The sequence below is a fragment of the Bombina bombina genome, chromosome 10, assembly GCF_027579735.1.
Source record: "Bombina bombina isolate aBomBom1 chromosome 10, aBomBom1.pri, whole genome shotgun sequence".
Taxonomy (NCBI): Eukaryota; Metazoa; Chordata; class Amphibia; order Anura; family Bombinatoridae; genus Bombina; species Bombina bombina.
Genome location: NC_069508.1, coordinates 31,798,461 through 31,825,334, shown reverse-complemented (window position 1 = coordinate 31,825,334; position 26,874 = coordinate 31,798,461). Strand labels below are relative to the sequence as shown.

General features: G+C 39.9%; 1 protein-coding gene across 4 annotated transcripts in view; it reads right to left on the bottom strand.

Annotated features, from left to right (window-relative positions):
- PKN2 (protein kinase N2) overlaps positions 1 to 26,874 on the bottom strand; it is a 295,753-nt gene that overhangs the window by 82,654 nt on the left and 186,225 nt on the right. For all 4 annotated transcript variants that reach the window (XM_053693918.1, XM_053693919.1, XM_053693921.1 and 1 more), the window contains exons 5-7: positions 23,950 to 24,095; positions 22,855 to 23,068; positions 22,504 to 22,689 (exon numbers count right to left, since the gene is read on the bottom strand). In XM_053693918.1, coding sequence (XP_053549893.1) covers positions 22,504 to 22,689; positions 22,855 to 23,068; positions 23,950 to 24,095 — 546 coding nt within the window. The remainder of the gene's footprint in view (positions 1 to 22,503; positions 22,690 to 22,854; positions 23,069 to 23,949; positions 24,096 to 26,874) is intronic.

Here is a 26,874-nt window from a genome sequence, read left to right as displayed (position 1 = left end):
AAAGGGTGGGCCTCATGGACTCTTGTTAATATGAAAGAAATGAATTTATCAGGTAAGTTCTTACATAAATTATGTTTTCTTTCATGTAATTAACAAGAGTCCATGAGCTAGTGACGTATGGGATAATGACTACCCAAGATGTGGATCTTTCCACACAAGAGTCACTAGAGAGGGAGGGATAAAATAAAGACAGCCAATTCCTGCTGAAAATAATCCACACCCAAAATAAAGTTTAACAAAAAACATAAGCAGAAGATTCAAACTGAAACCGCTGCCTGAAGAACTTTTCTACCAAAAACTGCTTCAGAAGAAGAAAATACATCAAAATGGTAGAATTTAGTAAAAGTATGCAAAGAGGACCAAGTTGCTGCTTTGCAGATCTGGTCAACCGAAGCTTCATTCCTAAACGCCCAGGAAGTAGAAACTGACCTAGTAGAATGAGCTGTAATTCTTTGAGGCGGAATTTTACCCGACTCAACATAGGCAAGATGAATTAAAGATTTCAACCAAGATGCCAAAGAAATGGCAGAAGCTTTCTGGCCTTTCCTAGAACCGGAAAAGATAACAAATAGACTAGAAGTCTTACGGAAAGATTTCGTAGCTTCAACATAATATTTCAAAGCTCTAACAACATCCAAAGAATGCAATGATTTCTCCTTAGAATTCTTAGGATTAGGACATAATGAAGGAACCACAATTTCTCTACTAAAGTTGTTGGAATTCACAACTTTAGGTAAAAATTCAAAAGAAGTTCGCAACACCGCCTTATCCTGATGAAAAATCAGAAAAGGAGACTCACACGAAAGAGCAGATAATTCAGAAACTCTTCTAGCAGAAGAGATGGCCAAAAGGAACAAAACTTTCCAAGAAAGTAATTTAATGTCCAATGAATGCATAGGTTCAAACGGAGGAGCTTGAAGAGCTCCCAAAACCAAATTCAAACTCCATGGAGGAGAAATTGACTTAATGACAGGTTTTATACGAACCAAAGCTTGTACAAAACAATGAATATCAGGAAGAATAGCAATCTTTCTGTGAAAAAGAACAGAAAGAGCGGAGATTTGTCCTTTCAAAGAACTCGCGGACAAACCCTTATCTAAACCATCCTGAAGAAACTGTAAAATTCTCGGTATTCTAAAAGAATGCCAAGAAAAATGATGAGAAAGACACCAAGAAATATAAGTCTTCCAGACTCTATAATATATCTCTCGAGATACAGATTTACGAGCCTGTAACATAGTATTAATCACGGAGTCAGAGAAACCTCTATGACCAAGAATCAAGCGTTCAATCTCCATACCTTTAAATTTAAGGATTTCAGATCCGGATGGAAAAAAGGACCTTGAGACAGAAGGTCTGGTCTTAACGGAAGAGTCCATGGTTGGCAAGATGCCATCCGGACAAGATCCGCATACCAAAACCTGTGAGGCCATGCCGGAGCTATTAGCAGAACAAACGAGCATTCCCTCAGAATCTTGGAGATTACTCTTGGAAGAAGAACTAGAGGCGGAAAGATATAGGCAGGATGATACTTCCAAGGAAGTGATAATGCATCCACTGCCTCCGCCTGAGGATCCCGGGATCTGGACAGATACCTGGGAAGTTTCTTGTTTAGATGAGAGGCCATCAGATCTATCTCTGGGAGCCCCCACATTTGAACAATCTGAAGAAATACCTCTGGGTGAAGAGACCATTCGCCCGGATGCAACGTTTGGCGACTGAGATAATCCGCTTCCCAATTGTCTACACCTGGGATATGAACCGCAGAGATTAGACAGGAGCTGGATTCCGCCCAAACCAAAATTCGAGATACTTCTTTCATAGCCAGAGGACTGTGAGTCCCTCCTTGATGATTGATGTATGCCACAGTTGTGACATTGTCTGTCTGAAAACAAATGAACGATTCTCTCTTCAGAAGAGGCCAAAACTGAAGAGCTCTGAAAACTGCACGGAGTTCCAAGATATTGATCGGTAATCTCACCTCCTGAGATTCCCAAACTCCTTGTGCCGTCAGAGATCCCCACACAGCTCCCCAACCTGTGAGACTTGCATCTGTTGAAATTACAGTCCAGGTCGGAAGAACAAAAGAAGCCCCCTGAATTAAACGATGGTGATCTGTCCACCACGTTAGAGAGTGCCGAACAATCGGTTTTAAAGATATTAATTGATATATCTTCGTGTAATCCCTGCACCATTGGTTCAGCATACAGAGCTGAAGAGGTCGCATGTGAAAACGAGCAAAGGGGATCGCGTCCGATGCAGCAGTCATAAGACCTAGAATTTCCATGCATAAGGCTACCGAAGGGAATGATTGAGACTGAAGGTTTCGACAGGCTGTAATCAATTTTAGACGTCTCTTGTCTGTTAAAGACAAAGTCATGGACACTGAATCTATCTGGAAACCCAGAAAGGTTACCCTTGTTTGAGGAATCAAAGAACTTTTTGGTAAATTGATCCTCCAACCATGATCTTGAAGAAACAACACAAGTCGATTCGTATGAGACTCTGCTAAATGTAAAGACGGAGCAAGTACCAAGATATCGTCCAAATAAGGAAATACCACAATACCCTGTTCTCTGATTACAGACAGAAGGGCACCGAGAATCTTTGTGAAAATTCTTGGAGCTGTAGCAAGGCCAAACGGTAGAGCCACAAATTGGTAATGCTTGTCTAGAAAAGAGAATCTCAGGAACTGATAATGATCTGGATGAATCGGAATATGCAGATATGCATCCTGTAAATCTATTGTGGACATATAATTCCCTTGCTGAACAAAAGGCAATATAGTCCTTACAGTTACCATCTTGAACGTTGGTATCCTTACATAACGATTCAATAATTTTAGATCCAGAACTGGTCTGAAGGAATTCTCCTTCTTTGGTACAATGAAGAGATTTGAATAAAACCCCATCCCCTGTTCCGGAACTGGAACTGGCATAATTACTCCAGCCAACTCTAGATCTGAAACACAATTCAGAAATGCTTGAGCTTTCACTGGATTTACTGGGACATGGGAAAGAAAAAATCTCTTTGCAGGAGGTCTCATCTTGAAACCAATTCTGTACCCTTCTGAAACAATGTTCTGAATCCAAAGATTGTGAACAGAACTGATCCAAATTTCTTTGAAAAAACGTAACCTGCCCCCTACCAGCTGAACTGGAATGAGGGCCGTACCTTCATGTGAACTTAGAAGCAGGCTTTGCCTTTCTAGCAGGCTTGGATTTATTCCAGACTGGAGATGGTTTCCAAACTGAAACTGCTCCTGAGAACGAAGGATCAGGCTTTTGTTCTTTGTTGAAACGAAAGGAACGAAAACGATTGTTAGCCCTGTTTTTACCTTTAGACTTTTTATCCTGTGGTAAAAAAGTTCCTTTCCCACCAGTAACAGTTGAAATAATAGAATCCAACTGAGAACCAAATAATTTGTTTCCCTGGAAAGAAATGGAAAGTAGAGTTGATTTAGAAGCCATATCAGCATTCCAAGTCTTAAGCCATAAAGCTCTTCTGGCTAAGATAGCCAGAGACATAAATCTAACATCAACTCTAATAATATCAAAAATGGCATCACAGATGAAATTATTAGCATGCTGGAGAAGAATAATAATATCATGAGAATCACGATTTGTTACTTGTTGCGCTAGAGTTTCCAACCAAAAAGTTGAAGCTGCAGCAACATCAGCCAATGATATAGCAGGTCTAAGAAGATTACCTGAACATAGATAAGCTTTTCTTAGAAAAGATTCAATTTTTCTATCTAAAGGATCCTTAAACGAGGTACCATCTGATGTAGGAATGGTAGTACGTTTAGCAAGGGTAGAAATAGCCCCATCAACTTTAGGGATTTTGTCCCAAAATTCTAATCTGTCAGGCGGAACAGGATATAATTGCTTAAAACGTTTAGAAGGAGTAAATGAATTACCCAATCTATCCCATTCCTTAGCAATTACTGCAGAAATAGCATTAGGAACAGGAAAGACTTCTGGAATAACCGCAGGAGCTTTAAAAACCTTATCCAAACGTATAGAATTAGTATCAAGAGGACTAGAATCCTCTATTTCTAAAGCAAATAGTACTTCTTTAAGTAAAGAGCGAATAAATTCCATCTTAAATAAATATGAAGATTTATCAGCATCAATCTCTGAGACAGAATCCTCTGAACCAGAAGAGTCCAAAGAATCAGAATGATGGTGTTCATTTAAAAATTCATCTGTAGAGAGAGAAGATTTAAAAGACTTTTTACGTTTACTAGAAGGAGAAATAACAGACAAAGCCTTCTTTATGGATTCAGAAACAAAATCTCTTATGTTATCAGGAACATTCTGCACCTTAGATGTTGAGGGAACTGCAACAGGCAATGGTACATCACTAAAGGAAATATTATCTGCATTAACAAGTTTGTCATGACATTTAATACAAACAACAGCTGGAGGAATAGCTACCAAAAGTTTACAGCAGATACACTTAGCTTTGGTAGATCCAGCAGGCAGAGGTTTTCCTGTAGTATCTTCTGGCTCAGATGCAACGTGAGACATCTTGCAATATGTAAGAGAAAAAACAACATATAAAGCAAAATAGATCAAATTCCTTATAAGACAGTTTCAGGAATGGGAAAAAAATGCCAAACATCAAGCTTCTAGCAACCAGAAGCAAATGAAAAATGAGACTGAAATAATGTGGAGACAAAAACGACGCCCATATTTTTTGGCGCCAAATAAGACGCCCACATTATTTGGCGCCTAAATGCTTTTGGCGCCAAAAATGACGCCACATCCGGAACGCCGACATTTTTGGCGCAAAATAACGTCAAAAAAATGACGCAACTTCCGGCGACACGTATGACGCCGGAAACGAAATGAATTTTTGCGCCAAAAAAGTCCGCGCCAAGAATGACGCAATAAAATGAAGCATTTTCAGCCCCCGCGAGCCTAACAGCCCACAGGGAAAAAGTCAAATTTTTGAGGTAAGAAAAATATGATAATTAAAGCATAATCCCAAATATGAAACTGACTGTCTGGAAATAAGGAAAGTTGAACATTCTGAGTCAAGGCAAATAAATGTTTGAATACATATATTTAGAACTTTATAAATAAAGTGCCCAACCATAGCTTAGAGTGTCACAGAAAATAAGACTTACTTACCCCAGGACACTCATCTACATGTTTGTAGAAAGCCAAACCAGTACTGAAACGAGAATCAGTAGAGGAAATGGTAAATATAAGAGTATATCGTCGATCTGAAAAGGGAGGTAAGAGATGAATCTCTACGACCGATAACAGAGAACCTTATGAAATAGACCCCGTAGAAGGAGATCACTGCATTCAATAGGCAATACTCTCCTCACATCCCTCTGACATTCACTGCACGCTGAGAGGAAAACCGGGCTCCAACTTGCTGCGGAGCGCATATCAACGTAGAATCTAGCACAAACTTACTTCACCACCTCCCTTGGAGGCAAAGTTTGTAAAACTGATTTGTGGGTGTGGTGAGGGGTGTATTTATAGGCATTTTAAGGTTTGGGAAACTTTGCCCCTCCTGGTAGGAATGTATATCCCATACGTCACTAGCTCATGGACTCTTGTTAATTACATGAAAGAAACTGCTGCTGTAGATCAGTGTTTTTCAACTAGTGTGCCGTGAGAGATCCTCAGGTGTGCCACGGCAGACTGACAACAGTGTGACATATTTTTTAAACTTTGCTTGTTTTTTACTCCCAGTGCAGGGGTAGTTTGTAGGAAGCATGGCATAACAGCACAATACATACAGTATGTGTGTGTTTGTGTGTATGTGTAAATATATATTCTGTATTAGGCTACGAGTGATTTTTTTTAAATTTTAGGATGGTGGTGTGCCACAGGATTTTTTAATGTAAAAAAGTGTGCCACGGCAAAAAAAAGGTTGCAAATCACTGCTGTAGATTACTAAATACACGTGCACGCTCCTAAGCCCCTATGAACCTACCTAGATTTGCTCTCCAATAAAGGATAACAAAAACCGAATTTATGCTTACCTGATAAATTTCTCTCTTGTGATTTATCAAGTCCACGGATTCATCCATACTTATGGGATATTCTCCTTCCCAACAGGAAGTGGCAGAGAGAGCACCCACAGCAGAGCTGTCCATATAGCTCCTCCCTTAGCTCCACCCCCCAGTCATTCGACCGAAGGCTAGGAAGAAAAAGGAGAAACTATAGGGTGCAGTGGTGACTGAAGTTTTTTAAATAAAAATATACTACCTGTCTTAAATAGACAGGGCGGGCCATGGACTTGATACATCACAAGAGAAAGAAATTTATCAGGTAAGCATAAATTCTGTTTTCTCTTGTAAGATGTATCGAGTCCACGGATTCATCCATACTTATGGGATACCAATACCAAAGCTTTAGGACACGGATGAAGGGAGGGACAAGACAGGTACCTTAAACGGAAGGCACCACTGCTTGTAGAACCTTTCTCCCAAAAATAGCCTCCGAAGAAGCAAAAGTATCAAATTTGTAAAATTTGTAAAAAGCATGAAGCGAAGACCAAGCCCATGTGGAAGCCACTGCTCTAGTAGAATGAGCAGTAATTCTTTCAGGAGGCTGCTGGCCAGCAGTCTCATAAGCCAAACGGATGAAGCTTTTCAGCCAAAAGGAAAAGGAGGTAGCCGTAGCCTTTTGACCTCTCAGTTTACCAGAATAAACAACAAACAATGAAGATGTTTGACGGAAATCTTTAGTTGCTTGTAAGTAGAACTTTAAAGCACGAACCACATCAAGATTGTGCAACAGACGTTCCTTCTTTGATGAAGGATTAGGACACAGAGAAGGAACAACAATCTCCTGATTGATATTCCGCTTAGAAACAACCTTAGGAAGAAACCCAGGTTTGGTACGCAAAACCACCTTATCTGCATGGAAAACTAGCTAAGGTGAGTCACACTGTAAAGCAGATAACTCAGAAACTCTTCGAGCCGAAGAGATAGCTACTAAAAACAAAACTTTCCAAGATAGAAGCTTAATATCTATGGAATGCATAGGTTCACATGGAACCCCTTGAAGAACATTAAGAACCAAATTTAGGCTCCATGGTGGAGCAACAGGTTTAAATACAGGCTTGATCCTGACCAAGGCCTGACTAAACGCTTGAACGTCTGGGACATCTGCCAGATGTTTGTGTAAAAGAATAGACAAAGCAGATATTTGTCCTTTTAAGGAACTAACTGATAATCCCTTCTCCAATCGTCCTTGGAGAAAGGACAAAATTCTAGGAATCTTACTCCATGAGTAACCCTTGGATTCACACCAACAAAGATATCTGCGCCAAATCTTAGGATAGATTTTCCTGGTGAAAGGCTTTCTAGCCTGAATCAGGGTATCAATGACCGACTCGGAGAAACCACGCTTTGATAGAATCAGGCGTTCAATCTCCAAGCGGTCAGACGCAGAGAAGTTGGATTTGGATGCTTGAATGGACCTTGGATTAGAAGGTCCTGACTCATTGACAGAGTCCATGGTGGAACAGATGACATGTCCACCAGGTCTGCATACCAAGTCCTGCGTGGCCACAAAGGCGCCATCAGAATCACCGAAGCTCTCTCCTGCTTGATTCTGGCAGCCAGATGTGGGAGGAGAGGAAACAGTGGAAATACATAAGCCAGACTGAAGGACCAGGGCACTGCCAGAGCATCTATCAGTACCGCCTAGGGATCTGGGGACCTGGACCCATAACAAGGAAGTTTGGCGTTCTGTTGGGACGCAATCAGATCCAATTCTGGTGTGCCCCATAGCTGAGTCAGCTGGGCAAATACCTCCGGATGGAGCTCCCACTCCCCCGGATGAAAAGTCTGACGATTTAGGAAATCATTGCCGCTACCATGAGTCCGATTACCTCCATACACTGAGCCACTGATGGCCGAGGAATGGAATGAAGAGCTCAGCAAGTGATTAAAAGTTTTGATTTTCTGACCTCCGTCAGAAATATTTTCATTTCTACCGAGTCTATCAGAGTCCCTAGGAAGGAAACTCTTGTGAGAGGGACGAGAGAACTCTTTTTTTTATGTTCACCTTCCATCCGTGAGATCTCAGAAAAGCCAACACGATGTCCGTGTGAGACTTGGCTAGCTGGAAAGTCAACGCCTGAATTAAGATGTCGTCTAGATAAGGCGCCACTGCTATACCCCGCGGTTTTAGAACCGCCAAAAGGGACCCTAGCACCTTCGTGAAAATTCTGGGAGCTGTGGCCAACCCGAAAGGAAGGGCCACAAACTGGTAATGCCTGTCCAGAAAGGCGAATCTGAGGAATTGATGATGATCTCTGTGAATAGGGATGTGTAGATACGCATCCTTTAAATCCACGGTAGTCATAGATTGACCCTCCTGGATCAGAGGAAGAATAGTCCGAATAGTCTCAATCTTGAAAGATGGTACTCTGAGGAATTTGTTTGGAATTTTGAGATCCAAGATCGGTCTGAAAGTTCCCTCTTTTTTGGGAACCACAAACAGGTTGGAGTAAAAACCTAGCCCTTGTTCCGCTCTTGGAACTGGGCAGATCACTCCCATGGTATGTAGGTCTTCTACACAGCGTAAGAACGCCTCTCTCTTTGTCTGACAATTGAGAAATGTGAAATCTCCCCCTTGGGGGAGGGGGGGGGGTAAGAACGCCTCTCTCTTTGTCTGGTTTCCAGACAATTGAGAAATGTGAAATCTCCCCCCTTGGGGGGGGGGGGGAGTCTTTGAAGTCCAGAAGATATCCTTGGGACACAATTTCTAAAGCCCAGGAATCGTGAACATCTCTTGCCCAAGCCTGAGCGAAGAGAGAGTCTGTCCCCTACTAGATCCGGTCCCGGATCGGGGGCTACCCCTTCATGCTGTCTTAGAGGCAGCAGCAGGCTTCTTGGCCTGTTAACCTTTGTTCCAAGCCTGGTTAGGTCTCCAGACTGACTTAGATTGGACAGAATTCCCCTCTTGCTTTGCTGCAGGGGAAGCTGAAGCGGGACCTTTGAAGTTCCGAAAGGAACGAAAATTATTTTGTTTGGTCCTCATCTTATTTGTTTTATCCTGAGGGAGAGCATGGCCTTTCCCTCCAGTGATGTCTGAAATAATGTCTTTCAGTGTAGGCCCGAATAGGGTCTTTCCTTTGAAAGGGATGTTCAACAACTTAGATTGATGACACATCAGCAGACCAGGACTTAAGCCATAACGCCCTGCATGCTAAAATGGCAAAACCTGAATTCTTTGCCGCTAATTTAGCCATTTGGAAAGCGGCATCTGTAATGAAAGAATTAGCCAACTTAAGGGCCTTAATTCTATCCATAATATCCTCTAATGGAGTCTCCACCTGGAGAGCCTCTTCTAGAGCCTCAAACCAGAAAGCAGCTGCAGTAGTTACAGGAACAATGCATGCGATAGGTTGGAGAAGAAAACCTTGATGAACAAAAATTTTCTTTAGGAGACCCTCTAATTTTTTATCCATAGGATCTTTGAAAGCACAACTGTCTTTGATAGGTATAGTTGTACGCTTAGCAAGAGTAGAAATAGCTCCCTCCACCTTAGGAACAGTCTGCCACGAGTCCTGTATGGTGTCAGATATGGGAAACATTTTCTTAAAAACAGGAGGGGGAGCGAACGGAATACCTGGTCTATTCCACTCCTTAGTAACAATAGTCACAATCCTCTTAGGGACTGGAAAAACATCAGTGTAAACAGGAACCTCTAAGTATCTGTCCATTTTACACAATTTCTCTGGGACCACTATAGGGTCACAAATGTCTAGAGTACCTAATACCTCCTTGAGCAATAAGCGGAGGTGTTCAAGCTTAAATTTAAAGGCCGTCATATCAGAATCTGTCTGAGGGAGCGTCTTTCCTGAATCAGAAATCTCTCCCTCAGATAACAAATCCCTTACCCCTACTTCAGAACATTGTGAGGGTATAGTGGATACGGCTACTAAAGCGTCAGACAGCTCAGCATTTGTTCTTAACCCAGAGCTGTCACGCTTTCCTTGTAAACCAGGCAGTTTAGAGAAAACCTCTGTGAGGGTTTTATTCATAACTATGGCCATGTCTTGTAAAGTAAATGAATTTGACGCATTAGAGGTACTTGGCGTCACTTGTGCGGGCGTTACTGGTTGTGACACTTGGGGAGAGCTAGATGCTAAACCCTCATTTCCTTCTAACTGAGAATCATCTATTGCAATATTTTTAAGTGCTAAAATATGCTCTTTATAATTTATAGACATATTAGTGCAAGTGGGACACATTCTAAGAGGGGGTTCCACAATGGCTACTAAACACATAGAACAAGGATTTTCCTTGGTGTCAGAGATGTTAAACAGGCTAGTAATGAAACAAACAAGCTTGGAAAACACTTTAATCAAAGAAAATAACACTTTAAACAAAAACGGTACTGTGCCTTTAAGAGAAAAAAAGCTGCACAAACTCTGCAAAACAGTGTAAAAAAGCAGTAAACAAAACAAAATTTTTACAGTAGCATCATAAAGCCTTAGTAACTTTGCACCACTATGCAAATAAACAATTAACCCCTTAATGTAAAAACCGCATTGAAAAAAAACTTCAAAACCGGTAAAATAACGGTCTACCTGCCTTTTAGGAATGATTTGTGGGGAAAAAAACCTCTTTACAGCCCTCAAATACAGCAGGAATCTCTGGAGAAGTAGCTGGATGCTTCTGAGGTAAATAAACTGTGCAACTGAAAATAGGCCCCTCCCACCTCACGCGATGTTATGGAGCCTAAAAAACACCAGAGTGTTTCTTAAACTAGCCATGTGGGTTAATAACCCTTAAACAAGCCACAAAGACCCCTTAAAGTCCCTCAAAAAACGTTTTATTTGTAATTAAACCAAAACGTTTTTTCCTATTAGTGTCACCAGTAACTATGAGCCCTTTATGCAAGCTTGGATTCCTCTCTTACTGAATACAGCTTACCTTTCCCTCATGGGGATATTGCCAGCCTTTTCTAGAAATGTCTAGAAAAAAATAGACTAAACATACCTTAATGCAGTTTAGCCTGCAAACTGTTCCCCCAACTGAAGTTTTCCTGTACTCTTCAGGCCTTGTGAGAACAGCAGTGGATCTTAGTTACAAAATGCTAAGAAAATCATCCTCCTTGCAGAAATCTTCATCCCTTTTCTGCCAGAGAGTAAATAGTACACACCGGTACCATTTAAAATAAACTTTTGCTTGAGAAAATAAAAACTAACATTTTTGTCACCATACTCACTTTGCCCTTCCTAGCAGTTAAGCAGGCAGAGAGAATGACTGGGGGGTGGAGCTAAGGGAGGAGCTATATGGACAGCTCTGCGGGTACTCTCTCTGCCACTTCCTGTTGGGAAGGAGAATATCCCATAAGTATGGATGAATCCATGGACTCGATACATCTTACAAGACAAATAAAGCAAATTTGATAAGAAAATTAGCAAGCTGTTTAAAAACAAATTATGCTTACCTGATAATTTAATTTCCTTCTGTATGAGGAGAGTCCACGGCATCATACCTTACTGTTGGAAAATACTGAACCTGGCCACCAGGAGAAGGCAAAGACACCCCAGCCAAAGGCTTAAATACTCCCCCCCCCCCCCCACACTTCCCTCATATCCCAGTCATTCTGCCAAGGGAACAAGGAACAGTAGGAGAAATATCAGGCTATAAATGGTGCCCGGAAGAGAAAAACTAATTTTGCTCTGCTCATCGGAGTATACGGGCGGGGGCCGTGGACTCTCCTCATACAGAACAAAATTAAATTATCAGGTAAGCATAATTTATGTTTTCCTTCTTAATATGAGGAGAGTCCATGACATCATTCCTTACTGTTGGGGAAAACTATACCCAAGCTCTAGAGGACACTGAATGATAACGGGAGGGGTAGAGAAAAGGCGGACCCTAATCTGAGGGCACCACCGCCTGCAAAACCTCTACCCTAAAAGCTGCTTCAGTCGAAGTAAAAACGTCAAATTTGTAGAATTTTGAAAAAGTATGTAAGGAGGACCAGGCCGCCTTACAAATCTTATCCATAGAGGCCTCGTTCTTAAAAGCCCAAGAGGAAGCCACCGCTCAAGTGGAATGAGCCGTAATCCTCTGAGGAGGTCTAAGTCCCGCTGACTCATAAACTAAGCGTATAACACTCCTCAACCAAAAAGATAAGGAAGTCGAAGAGGCCTTCAGACCCTTACGCTTCCCAGAGTAGATAACAAACAAGGACGAAGTTGGTCTAAAATCCTTAGTAGCTTGAAGATAAAACTTCAAAACACGAACCACATCCAGATTATCAAGTAAACGTTCCTTCGAAGGAGAATTAGGACTCAAGAAAGGAACCACGATCTCCTGGTTAATGTTGTTCAGACACCAACTTAGGAAAAAAAAACAAGCGAGTACGTAGGACAGCCTTATTCGAGTGAACACCAGATAAGGAGGCTTACATTTCAGGGCCACCATTTCAGAAACTCTGCGTGCCGACGAAATAGCCAATAAAAAAATAACCTTCCAGGACAACAATTTAATGTCAATTGAATGCATAGGCTCACACAGACCGCGTTGCAAAAACTTAACAAGATTCAAACTCCAAGGTGGAGCGTTAGATCTAAACACAGGTCTGATCCTGATCAGAGCCTTAACGAAGAATTGCACGTCAGGAAGCTCTGCAAGCCTCTTGTGCAGCAAAACAGAAAGGGCCGAAATCTGTCCCCTCAGGGAACTGGCAGAAAGGCCCTTCCCCAGACCCTTCTGGAGAAAGGAAAGAATCCTAGCAGCCTTGATCTTATGCCAGGCAAAACCACGCTCTTCACACCAGAACAAGTAAGCTCTCCACACCGTATGGTAGATGCGACGAGTAACAGGCTTACAAGCCTGAATGAGAGTGTCAATAACCCTCTCAGAGAAACCTCTCATGGCTAAGACTAAGCATTCAATCTCCACGCAGTCAGCCTCAGGGAACCTAGATTTTGATGAACAAAAGGACCCTGTTCCAGCAGATCCCTGCGACAAGGTAACCTCCATGAAGGAGATAAGGACATCCCCACCAGGTCCGCGAACCACATGCTTTGCGGCCACTATGGAGCAATCAGTATCACTGAAGTTTGCTCCTGCTCGATGCGGACCACTACACGAGGGAGAAGTGGTAACGGTGGAAGCTCTGCCTGAGGATCGCTGGACCGCGACCCATATCTGGCTAGCTTGGAATTGAGCCGGGACGCCATTAGAGCTATCTCCGGTGTCCCTCATCTGTTGCAAATCTCCGCAAACACCTCGGGATGGAGTGACCATTCTCCCGGATGAAAGGATTGTCTGCTGAGGAAATCCGCTTCCCAGTTGTCCACACCCAGAATGTGGATCGCTGACAGCGAGCAGTTCCAGAATCCAAGATACTTCCTTCATTAATAGGGAGCTCCTCTTTCCCCCTGATGGTTGATGTAAGCCACCAAGGTTATGTTGTCTGACTGGAATCTGATAAACTGGGACGAACCCAGAAGAGGCCAAGCCTTCAGAGAATTGAAGATTGCTCGAAGTTCCAAAATGCTGATCGGGAGGAGGGACTCCACCCCAAACAGCTCCCCATCCTGACAGACTTGCGTCTGTAGTCACAATCTCCCAGGATGGTCTCAAGAAGGATGTCCCTTGTGACAGGTGATCTGGACAGAGCCACCAAGAGAACGATTTTCTCGACCTGTTGTCCAGAGAAATCTGACACAGATCCGAATGATTGCCGTTCCACTTTCCCAGCATGCACAGCTGAAGTGGTCTGAGACGGAACCTGGCAAAAGGAATGATGTCCATGCAGGACACCATGAGACCAATCACCTCCATACACCGAGCCACAGAGGGCCTTAAAGGGACACTGAACCCAAATTTTTTCTTTTGTGATTCAGGTAGACCATGCAATTTTAAGCAACTTTCTAATTTACTCCTATTAATTTTTCTTCGTTCTCTTGCTATCTTTATTTGAAAAAGAAGGCATTTAAGCTAAGAAGACAGACAATTTTTGGTTCAGACACTGGACAGCACTCGTTTATTGGTGGGTGAATTTATCCACCAATCAGCAACAACCCCAGGTTGTTCACCAAAAATGGGCCAGCGTCTAAACTTACATTCTTGCTTTTCAAATAAAGATCCCAAGAGAATGAATAAAATTTGATAATAGGAGTAAATTAGAAGGTTGCTTAAAATTGCATGCTCTATTTGAATCACAAAATAATTTTTTTTGGGTTCAGTGTACCTTTAAGGAGGTCTAGAGGGCAAGACAAGTGGAAGTTAGCTTGCGACGTCTCTGGTCTGTAAGAAAAATCTTTATGGATATGGAATCTATTACAGTACCCAGAAATTCTACCCTGGTACTGGGAGTAAGAGAACTCTTTTCTAAGTTTATCTTCCATCCATGAGATCGAAGAAGTAGAAGATCCTTCGAATAGACCTCTGCCAGACGATAGGATGGTGCTTGAACCATAATGTCGTCCAAGTATGGTGCTACTGCTATACCTCTGGTTCTGGCCACTGCCAGTAGAGCCCCCAGAACCTTCGCAAAAACTCTTGGAGCAGTAGCTAGACCAAACGGCAGTGCAATAAACTGGAAGTGCTGGTCCATAAACGCAAACTTTAGGAACTTGAAGTGTTCTTTGTGTATAAGAATGTGAAGGTAAGCATCCTACAGAACTATCGTGGTCATGAACTGTCCTTCCTGAACTAAGGGAAGGATGGACCTGATTGTCCATCTTGAACGAGGGGACAGATAGAAATTTGTTTAAACACTTTAGGTCCAGAATCGTGCGGAAGGTTCCCTCCTTCTTCGGGACCAAAAACAGGTTTGAATAGTATCCCAGACCTCTTTCCACAAGAGGAACCGGTACAATGACTCCCAGGAAGGAGAGATCCCTCACGCACCCCAGAAAGGCTTCTCTTTTTTCTGGCCATGAAGACAGGTTTGACAAGAGGAATTTGCCTCTGGGTGGATGAGACTGAAACCTATCCTGTATCCCTGAGTGATGACCTCCAGGACCCAAACCAAGCATCGAAAAAGATAGATAGTCTGCCCCCTACCAGATCCATAGCCTTCATGCAGACTTTGTCTTGGCGGGCTTCTTGTTTTGCTTGGAATTATTCCAGGACTGAGCCGGATTCCAAGTTCCCTTGGATTGCTCGGGCTTTGCAGAGGGCTGCTGACGTTGGGATTTATCCGAATGAAAGGAACGAAAATTAGGACCTTGTCCTTTAGGTTTGTTCTTATCCTGCGGTAAAAAGGTACCCATGCCTCCCGTAACCTTGGAGATAATTGAGTCCAGGCCTGGACCAAACAGAATCTTTCCCCTAAATGGGAGGGAAATAAGTCTCGACTTCAAAGCCATATCCGCAGACCAGGACTTCAGCCATAGTGCCCTTAGCATTGAGGCGAATAATCTGCATATTTGCATCACAAATAAAAGAATTGGCTACCCTTAAGGCTTCAATTCTTTCCTGTATCATGTCGAGGGGACCCTCCACCTCAACTCAGATAAGGAGTAGCACCAGTAGATAGCCGCTCCTGCAAACGCAGCAACCGCCGCTGCCGGTTGAAACAAATATCCTGTATGTTGAAACATCTTTCTTAACAGAGTTTCTATCTTCTTATCCATGGGCTCTTTAAAACTACAAACTATCCTCAAGCGGGATAGTAGTATGCTTAGCAAGCGTGGAGATAGCACCATCCACCTTGGGGATGGAACCAGGAATAATTTCTTAAAGGAAGAAGGGGATAATGAAGAACCAAGTCTTTCCCATTCATTCTTAATATTCGCCATCTTTACGGGAACCAGGAAAGTCTGTGGTACAACCCTGTTCTTGTAGACCTTATCTAATTTAGGAATTAAAGGTTCCTCAGGCAATTTAGGCTCTGGGACCTCTAAAGTAGTCAAAACTTCCTTTAGCAGAAAGCGTAGATGTTCAATCCTAAATCTAAAGTCTGGTTCCTCCGCAGCTGGAGGATTAGAGGCAGCAGATTCTGACCCAGAAAGAGAATCCTCTGAAGTATAAGAGGCGTCTTCATCAACGGATAATCCAGTATCAGATAAATCCAACAAGCTAGTAGATGGCCCCTGGGAAGGATAGCAATATTTGACCTTTCGCTTGCGCTTAGCATGCCAAGGTAAAGCACTAAAGGCCACAGACACTGCCGTTTGCAACTGCTCAGCAAAATCTGTCGGTAAAAAGGCCCCTCGAGATGGAGGATTAGGATTGCTACGGGAAGCTGCATGTGTAATGGGAGATGACTGTATGGTGCGTACCTCACGGGACGGAGACTCCTCAGAGGTGGACACCTCAGTGGTACTCAACATATTAACCTTCTTTGATATGATTACATTATCAAGGCATGTGGAACATAATTGAACAGGGGGGTATACCATGACCTCTTCACAATATAGACAGGTATTAGACTTCGGTAAAGAGGGAGTACCCTTTAAACACATCAGAATCCTCCATAGCTTACGCTTATAAAGCGAATATTAATAATAAGATAAAATGGCACCTTTATATCCCCAATGGCTGGGGCACTCACCACCTCCTATGACCCAGGCCCAACAGAGAAAAAACACTTCGTCTCCTGTAAATTGCACGGTCAGGAAAGAGGAAATCAGTGCGACCACTCCCGGACACATAGTGCGCAATGCAGGACCGCCCCTGCTATAGGAAAAAGCGCGCCAAGCCTTCCCAGGCTGCGCAGCTTACCAAAACCTGTACATTCCAACATCTGCCAGAGCCTCATCTCACATGTTGCAGCATAGTCATAGTAAATAAAATTATGTGATTAATTCCCCCTGTTCAATAATTCCCCTCCGGAGATATTAACCCTTGATTCCACACAGATAAAAGAAGCCACACTGTGACCCTGTCTTCTTGCATTATCATATGTGTATAAAAACTGAAACAATCTTACCGGAATCTATGTCGTGGAACAGGAACACAGCCTCTCAAATTTGACAGTCTTGTAGCATTGCACCTGACATGGACTTGAGTGATGAAAGCAGGCAGTGAAAGTTGTCAACACCGATTGCTTAGGAGCTGTTAATACGAGTCTGGATGGGTTCGCAGAAAGACTCTCCCTGCATCTCCAGACTCTAAGATTCGTCAATGCTCTCACTAAGAGGCTGACAAGACTACTTAAAACTCAAGTCCCATTTCGAAGGGTAGATACCCTTTATAAGGAACTACTCCAAATCTTCTGACACTTCTCTGCCATTCTCCTGTGATGAAAGGCAAAGAATGACTGGGATATGAGGGAAGTGGGGGGGAGTATTTAAGCCTTTGGCTGGGGTGTCTTTGCCTCCTCCTGGTGGCCAGGTTCAGTATTTCCCAACAGTAAGGAATGATGCAGTGGACTCTCCTCATATTAAGAAGGAAATTACATGCTCCATCTGAATTATATAAATTTTACTGTCCTTTTAAATACTGGAGAAAAAAAAAGAAGAAGTTTTAGGGTCCATAAATCAGTAGCCGCCACCAAGTCGTAACCCAGGGGTCTATCTCTGCTGAGGCAAATTAGGCAAAGATATGAATGGGCTTCTACAGTGTTCAAACAATGAATTTATGGAATATAGCAGTGTTAAAAGGACAGTAAAGTCTGAATTAAACTTTCATGATTCAGATAGGGCATGTGATCTTTAACAACTTTTCAATGTACTTTTATCATCAAATTTGCTTTGTTCTCTTAGTATTCTTAGTTGAAAGCTAAACCTAGGTAGGCTCATATGCTAATTTCTAAGCCCATGAAGGCCGACTCTTATCTGAATGCATGACAGTTTTTCACAGCTAGACAGCGCTAGTTCATGTGCGCCCTAAAGATAACATTGTGCTCACTCCTGTGGAGTTAACAAGAAGTCAGCACTGATTGGCTAAAATGCAAGTCTGTCAAAAGAACTGAGATAAGGGGGCAGTCTGCAGAGGCTTAGATACAAGGTAATCACAGAGGTAAAAAGTGCATTAATATAACTGTTGGCTGTGCAAAACTGGGGAATGGGTAATAAAGGAATTATCTATCTTTTAAACAATAACATTTTTGGTTGTTTTCTATCCCGTTAAGTGAGGAGTCTGCACTTCAACTTGTATTAGAAATAAGACGTTTTACATTTATCAGAATTAAATTACAGGAAAAAGGAACAAAATAATGAAAGCCTGTTGCATAGTTCTTTTACTATATACACTAATATTTTACAGTATAATCTCAAGGTCCCTTTAAAGGGACATGAAACAAAATGTTTCTCATGATTCAGATAGAGAATAGAATTGTATACAACTTTCCAATTTACTTTTATCAATTTTGCTTCATTCTCTTAGTATCTCTTGTTGAAGGAGCAGCAGTGCACTACTGGGAGCTAGCTGAACACATCAGTAAGCCAATGATGAGGCATGTATGTGCAGTCACCAATTAGCAGCTAGATCCCAACTCCTGTGCCAACGTATGATTTTCAACAAAGGATACAGAGAACTAAGCAAATTAGATAATAGAAGTAAATTAGGGTTCTATCTGAATGATTAAGGATACATTTTGGGTTTCATGTCCCTTTAACATAAGGTCTGAATATAGCTGGGATTTTAAAGCAAATGATAAAGAAATGCATTACACTATGTACATTATTTATGTGAAATAGATATTCTTTTGTCAGTGATGCTAGACAGTACATCTCACATATTAAATGAAGCTGCCATTTGTCTACACTTGTCCCTAAAGAGGGCTGTGCTATATTGTGATCTCACAGTAGTACACACGCTCACTTACACTCACCCTCTGACTAACTAGATTTGTGATACAAAATATAAATTGCTATACTGTAATCTCACAGTAGTACACACGCTCACTTACACTCACCCTCTGACTAACTAGATTTGTGATACAAAATATAAATTGCTATATTGTAATCTCACATTAGTACACACGCTCACTTACACTCACCCTCTGACTAACTAGATTTGTGATACAAAATATAAATAGCTATATTGTAATCTCACATTAGTACACACGCTCACTTACACTCACCCTCTGACTAACTAGATTTGTGATACAAAATATAAATAGCTATATTGTGATCTCACAGTAGTACACACGCTCACTTACACTCACCCTCTGACTAACTAGATTTGTGATACAAAATATAAATAGCTATATTGTGATCTCACAGTAGTACACACGCTCACTTAACTCACCCTCTGACTAACTAGATTTGTGATGCAAAATATAAATTGCTATATTGTGATCTCACAGTAGTACACACGCTCACTTACACTCACCCTCTGACTAACTAGATTTGTGATGCAAAATATAAATTGCTATATTGTGATCTCACAGTAGTACACACGCTCACTTACACTCACCCTCTGACTAACTAGATTTGTGATACAAAATATAAATTGCTATATTGTAATCTCACAGTAGTACACACGCTCACTTACACTCACTCTCTGACTAACTAGATTTGTGATACAAAATATAAATTGCTATATTTTAATCTCACAGTAGTACACACGCTCACTTACACTCACTCTCTGACTAACTAGATTTGTGATACAAAATATAAATTGCTATATTGTGATTTCACAGTAGTACACACGCTCACTTACACTCACTCTCTGGCTAACTAGATTTGTGATACAAAATATAAATTGCTATATTGTAATCTCACAGTAGTACACACGCTCACTTACACTCACTCTCTGACTAACTAGATTTGTGATACAAAATATAAATTGCTATATTGTAATCTCACAGTAGTACACACGCTCACTTACACTCACTCTCTGACTAACTAGATTTGTGATACAAAATATAAATTGCTATATTGTGATTTCACAGTAGTACACACGCTCACTTACACTCACTCTCTGACTAACTAGATTTGTGAAACAAAATATAAATTGCTATATTGTGATTTCACAGTAGTACACACGCTCACTTACACTCACTCTCTGACTAACTAGATTTGTGATACAAAATATAAATTGCTATATTTTAATCTCACAGTAGTACACACGCTCACTTACACTCACTCTCTGACTAACTAGATTTGTGAAACAAAATATAAATTGCTATATTGTGATCTCACAGTAGTACACACGCTCACTTACACTCACCCTCTGATTGAAGACTAGATTTGTGATACAAAATATAAATTGCTATATTGTGATCTCACAGTAGTACACACGCTCACTTACACTCACCCTCTAACTAGATTTGTGATACAAAATATAAATTGCTATATTGTGATCTCACAGTAGTACACACGCTCACTTACACTCACCCTCTAACTAGATTTGTGATACAAAATATAAATTGCTATATTGTGATCTCACAGTAGTACACACGCTCACTTACACTCACCCTCTGATTGAAGACTAGATTTGTGATACAAAATATAAATTGCTATATTGTAATCTCACAGTAGTACACACGCTCACTTACACTCACTCTCTGACTAACTAGATTTGTGATACAAAATATAAATTGCTATATTTTTTCTAAATAGCTATAGAGGTTCAAGAACTAAAACTAAAAAGATAGCATTGCTAAGTTATTGTAAAAACGTTATATACTTTAAGGTTGACGTTTACACACAAAAAGAACATACTATTTATTAGGGGTGTGTAATGGGATCCTTCGTGAAGATGCGGAAGGCGGCGGCCGCTCGTTGGATTTGGCTCTTTCCAGAGCTGCATTTATTCTTGTGAAAATTCAAAACACACTAGGATCTGCGCAAATCTATATCCTCGTGTGAAACGGTCACAAAATAAATGGGGCTCTGGGAAGATCCAAATCCAATGAGCGGCCGCCTTCTTCCACATCCCAATCCTCGCTAAGGATTCGAATGCACAACCCTACTACGTATTTTAACATATATAGTGAAGATGGCCGGTTATGTCTAGAATGCATAAACTGCCGTACTTTAAATGGATATGAAACCCAAATATTTTCTTTTGTGAATCAGACAGAACATAACATTTATTACGTTCTATTACCAAATTTGCTTCATTCCCATGCTATTTTGTGTCGACAAGATACCTAGGTAGCATCTGGAGCACTTCATGGCAGAAAATAGTGCTGCCATTTAGTGCTCTTGAAAATAGATAACATTCTTACAAAACTGCTGCTATATAGTGCTCCAGAAATGGGCTGGCTCCTTAGTATCTTCTGTTGAAAAGCAGAGATGTAAGCTAAGAGAATTAAGAACAATTTATAGAAGTAAATTAGAAAGTTATCTATCTGAATCATGAAAAAACTTGGGTTTCATATCCCTTTATCTAACCATGACAGTTGATTAAAAGCACAGCAAACATCTAATTACAAGATGTTGCTGAAAATCAAACAAGTCTAATCATATTTAAAAAAACAAACATCTTGTTTGCTGTAACTGTTTTTAAAAAGCCAAACTCCACCCATAATTTGCCTTATTTGGAGGAACTTATCTAAGCTTGAGCCTGCAGCTGTGAAGGTTAGCCGCGGTCATATTATAGAGTAAATTGTGTTGCAGTTATCTTTTAAAGCCAATTAGGGACATTTATGTAGCAAGGTTAGCCTTTATAAGTATGCCATGTGCTTTTTCAGTTCTGAGAATTAGAACATTCTCAATCTTCAGACCTAAATTACACGAAAAGGAGCAAAAATAAACACAAGTAGACAGCAAAGTTGTTTTACTCTGCATAACTATTAAGAGACAGCAAACACTTGATATCAAGTATTAAGATATACTCATTTAAATTATGGTGGAGATAAAAGCAATGGATTAAAATCTACCATTCCATAAAAGCCATTGAATTATTGTATAAAAATTAAATAAAAAAATAAATAAATGCTTAGAAGCGCCTATCAGAAGAAATCAAGCACAAACTTACTTCAACACCTCCACAGGAGGCAAAGTTTGTAAAACTGAGGAATGAGTGTGGTGGGAGGTGTATTTATATACATTTTGAGCCCCTCCTGGTAGGAATGTATATCCCATACGTCACTAGCTCATGGACTCTTGCCACTTACATGAAAGAAAATTAGCAAATCTAGGCAAGTAATCCCGCTTGCTTATCCCCAGAAGTACTTTGTATACATTCTAACCAATGCACGAGGGAACTCTGGGTAATGTAAACACAACAGTATTGTGTTTAACCACAACAATCGCCTTTATAGGTGGGTGCAGCAAAAAAAACTTGAGTTTATTAACTCATCAGCAGAATATTTGTTTAATTTTCTGCTTGGTCAAGCTTATTTCAAAAGAAAACAACAATACTCATTTGAGTTATGGTGGAGATGAAAGCATGAGATTAAAATACTTCATTTCATAAAAGAGCCTTAGAATTATTGTATAGAAAAAAAATCAGCAAATCTAGGAAATACTTGCCTAAATGTGCTCATTTTCTATACAATAAACAATTCTATGGCTCTAGCATCTAAGTATTAAACAAACGTTTAAATAGAATGACACCACTTATTTTCGTTTAAATAAAAAAAAAAAAAAATCCTGGATTACAAAAAGAAGATTTTTTTTATAGTTTGGATGAAAATTACGTACTGGAAAAGTCATCAGCCTTTAGAAGGTTCCTACTGCTGACTGTTTTACTTTTACTGGTTCTGCTTATGAAGGAAGATCGAGCTTCACTTGGGCTCCAGCCGGGGAGGGTAGCAGAGGTGGCTTTGGATCTGCCGGGGACATTCTCCAGGATATCCTGGCAGCCCATGAGTCGGACTTCCAAGGTACCTATGAAATGGAAAATGGAAATGGAAAGCAACATGTAAAAATAGCTTTTTTAAAAAAAATATAAAATATATATAAATATATATACGGTATATTTTTTTTTTTAAAGGAATATGTGCATACTATGTTTAAATTATACAACACGTTAAAAGAGTAGATATTTATTACCTGTTAAAGCAGCAGGCTTCGATAGTGTACTGTACTGGTTTTGCGTAGAAATCATACTTTGGCGAGGGCTTAGTGTTGGAGATGAAACAAGGGTAAGTTCGTCAAGAATAATACTGCTCTTCGGATGATTTTTGGGGAGTTCGCTAAGCCTTTGTTCTAGTGAATATTTTAAAAGATCCAGCTTCTGACTGGATTCATTAAATCTTGCTTGTGCCTGTTTAAAAACATCAGAAAGATAAATAAAAAAAATAAAAGTTAATTCTGCATAGTGCCAATTAGTATAATCCCTTTACTACCCATTCCCCAGTATTTCTAATTAACACTATTATATTAATATACTTTTTACCTCTGTTATTACCTTGTTTCTAAGCCTTTGAAGACTGCCCCTTGTCTCACTGGCTAAAATTCAAGATTGTAAAAAGCAATCAGTGCTGGTTCTTGTATAACCATTATCCTTCACAAGAGTGAGCACAATTTTATCTATAGGGCACACAAGAACTTGCACTGTCTAGCTGTTCAATATTTAAAAAGCTAATAAAAAGCACTGAGATCAGAGGCAGCCTTGCAGAGGCTTAGAAACAGGCAAACCGATGTTATAAAGTATATTCATGTAACAATGTTGGTTATACAAATCTGTGGAGCCAGTCCAAAAATTCAGGAGCCAACTATTTTACTTTTAATATTTAGGAGTTGCGTAAGGGTATTAATATGTAAAATAAAAAAAAGGGCTACAAGTACAATCCCTGGCTTCCAGAATTTGTCAAGTTACAGTGAAATCTTAAACTATCACAGTGTTTAAAATATTTTACAGTCCAAGGAGCCACTAGTGTTTTGAATTCTTCTATATACATTCCTAAATAAAACCATTCCTAGGCTTTGTAAAAATGTTGTGGCTACTAAGCTTCAATTTGATTTATCAACCCTTCACCTACCACCAACAACCTCTTCTCCCCTCCTCTGGTTTTACACAGAGCTTGTCCCCACCTCTGTTGGGTTGTTCAGACATAAGCACGTGTTTTTGGTAAGGCCTCACCCAAAAGTGAATCTGAGTAGACTACATATACGACTAACTTTTGCGGAAGGAATAAAACTTACTTCGGTCAGTGCTTTCCTGTCTGTAACTTTTCCAGAGCCTAATAACTTCATTACATTTTTCGCTCCTTCAGCCACTGCAAATTCTATCCTGAAATGATGCCGCAATTCTTCCATTCGAAGCTCAAGTGGACTTATTACAGGTTTTGCTAAAATGTGGAAGGAAAATATAGATTTATAGTTCTACATTTCAAGTGCAACCTGATGGACAAAAAGCTAGAACCTACAAAACCAAAATATAAAGTGCTATTATAAGCTAATATATGAAATATATACATGAATCTGAAGTCAATGTTAATGTTTCATAGTTTAAATAGCGCACACGATTTAATACGGCTTACCTATCTACTTGTAATATTAAATGTATGTCTCTCTTGGTACCTTAAAGTGAATGTAAAGTTGAGCGTACTCGCTCATGTAGGATAGAATTAAAAAATGTGGGCAGACTTTCATTCATCAAATTTGTACTATTTATTTATATTTTAACCTTTTAATGCTATAATGATAAGCGCCGCTCCTCCGTCCACCATACTGCTCAATTGATTGACAGATGATGAATCTGCAATTCACTAATCGTTGTTCCCCCCCCCCCCATCCCCCCGGGGCGTTTAGCCCCTTTGCACAAATGTCATGCCCCAGGGGCATGACATTTGATTAGTGGATAGCAGATTCGTCATGTGTCACTCAATTGAGCAATACGGCGGCGGAGGAACGATGTTTATCGTTATAGCATTAAAAAGGTAAACATCTGAGAATATTAATAAATAGTACAAATTTGATGAATAAAAGTCTGCCTACATTTTTAAATGTTATCCTATGACGTGAGCGAGTATGTATGTATATAGATATATAGACATATATATATATAAAAAAAGAGAGAGATACACACACACACACACATATACACCCACATACATATATATATATATATACACACACACACAATATTTAAAAAAAAAAAAATATATAAAAAATAATTATTTCCCCCCTGCCTGTAAGTCACAAATCTTCTTTGCCTGTGTCTTTGTTTCGTTTTTTTGTGTTCTAAAATGCAAATAGTCTAAATTTATTTAAAAACAAAAACAAATATTACCTATCATTAAGGATATTACTGTTCTTTGAATGTGGATTTCAACTCTAATAGCACGGTATCTCTAGAAGGATGGAGGTAGGGTACAATGGTGTGGCGTGGCGTGACCCAAACTATTGTTAGCAAGGAATTCCTTAATGAATGGTGACGCAGATGGTACAACTCTGTCATTAAGGGGTTAAAGAACTGTACTATTTTGAGGGTACTATGTATATAAAAGTACTAAAATGATACAAATCTACCTTTAGCTTACATATATAAGTTGTATTATGACATTAAAATATTGGCTAAATGACATAAGATATTGTTATTTGCACTTGGTCCCAAATACCCTATCCAAACTCTCATTTTAAGGATGTGAATATTTCAAAATCCAAACTATTCGAAAATCCAACTTTCTGGTCCCAAGAAGTTGGGATAAAAGGTTCTCAAATATTTTTTTTTACCATGAACTAGAAAACAAACAAAAAATCTGCAGCCATATAGTGTTCTAGACACATATACGCTACTGAGCCTATCTACAGTATGCACTCAAAAAGCGGAGCTTTGTTTCAATAAAGGAGACAGAAGAAAAGGAAAATTTAATATGTAAATAGTAAAGTAAAGTTGTTTTACTCTCTAAATTGTACACGTTGAATCATAAAAAAAGTTAAAATTTGACCTTCCTGTCCCTTTAAAACATGTGAAATGAAAAGGAAGGATTGTTCAGCACTGTGCCTAGCTAGAGCAACATACCGTAGTGTGTGTATATGTATGTATGTATGTATGTATGTATGTATATATATCTCTCTGACAACCCTCCTGCATGCAATCTGAATACATTAGGCTGCCACGTGTACACAACCAACCTTATGCAGCCCCAGTAAAGGGAAAAGCACAATTTATAACTCAATATATAGCGTTCACTACTAACCGCAAACCGTATTCACACCGGCTCAGTTTTATTTTCTACTTCTATTTTCTATGTTTCTTTGAGGCTTAAAGTGCCACTCAAGTCAAAATTAAAAACTTTCATGATTCAGATAGAACATTCAATTTCAAACAACTTTCCAATTTAATTCCATTAACAAAATGTGCAGTGTTTTTATAGTTACATTTTTTAGCTCCTACTGAGCATGTGCAAGAATTCAGAAAATATACGTATATGCATTTGTGATTGGCTGATGGCTGTCACATGATACAGGAGGAGTGAAACTAGATATAACTGTAAAGTATCAATAAAAAAAAAACTACTAATCAGAAGTTCAGACTAAGAGCTATTGCATAGTCTTGCTATCATGCATTCGTCGATTATGCTGATCATTTAAAGGGAGACTCCTGTAAAATGGTTTTCCCCTTAAAGGGACAGTACAATGTAAAATTGTTTTTATATTAATGCATTTTCAATGACTTGTTATACCAGCTGCAGAGTATAAACTACTTGAGAAATGGCATTGTCAGTTTTATTTGTGTATATGAAGTCGGTGGTTTTGTGCTTTGAAACCACAGCCTATTACAATGAGTTGAACTTAAAGGGACAGTATACACCAATTGTCATTTAACTGCATGTAATAGACACTACTATAAAGAATAATATGCACAGATACCGATCTAAAAATCCAGTATAAAACGGTTTAAAAACTTACGTAGAAGCTCCCAGTTTAGCTCTGTTGAAAAAGGTCAACTAGAACTATAGCAAAAACAGCAGATCCCCCCTCTTTCTCTGTATATGAAAAGACTCTTTATACAAAAAGCACCAAGCTGGAGTAGGTATACAGCAGTATTCTCCTAAAACTGTGGGGCTTGGTTAGGAGTCTGAAAACCAGCGCAATGTTATTTAAAAATAAGCAAAACTATAC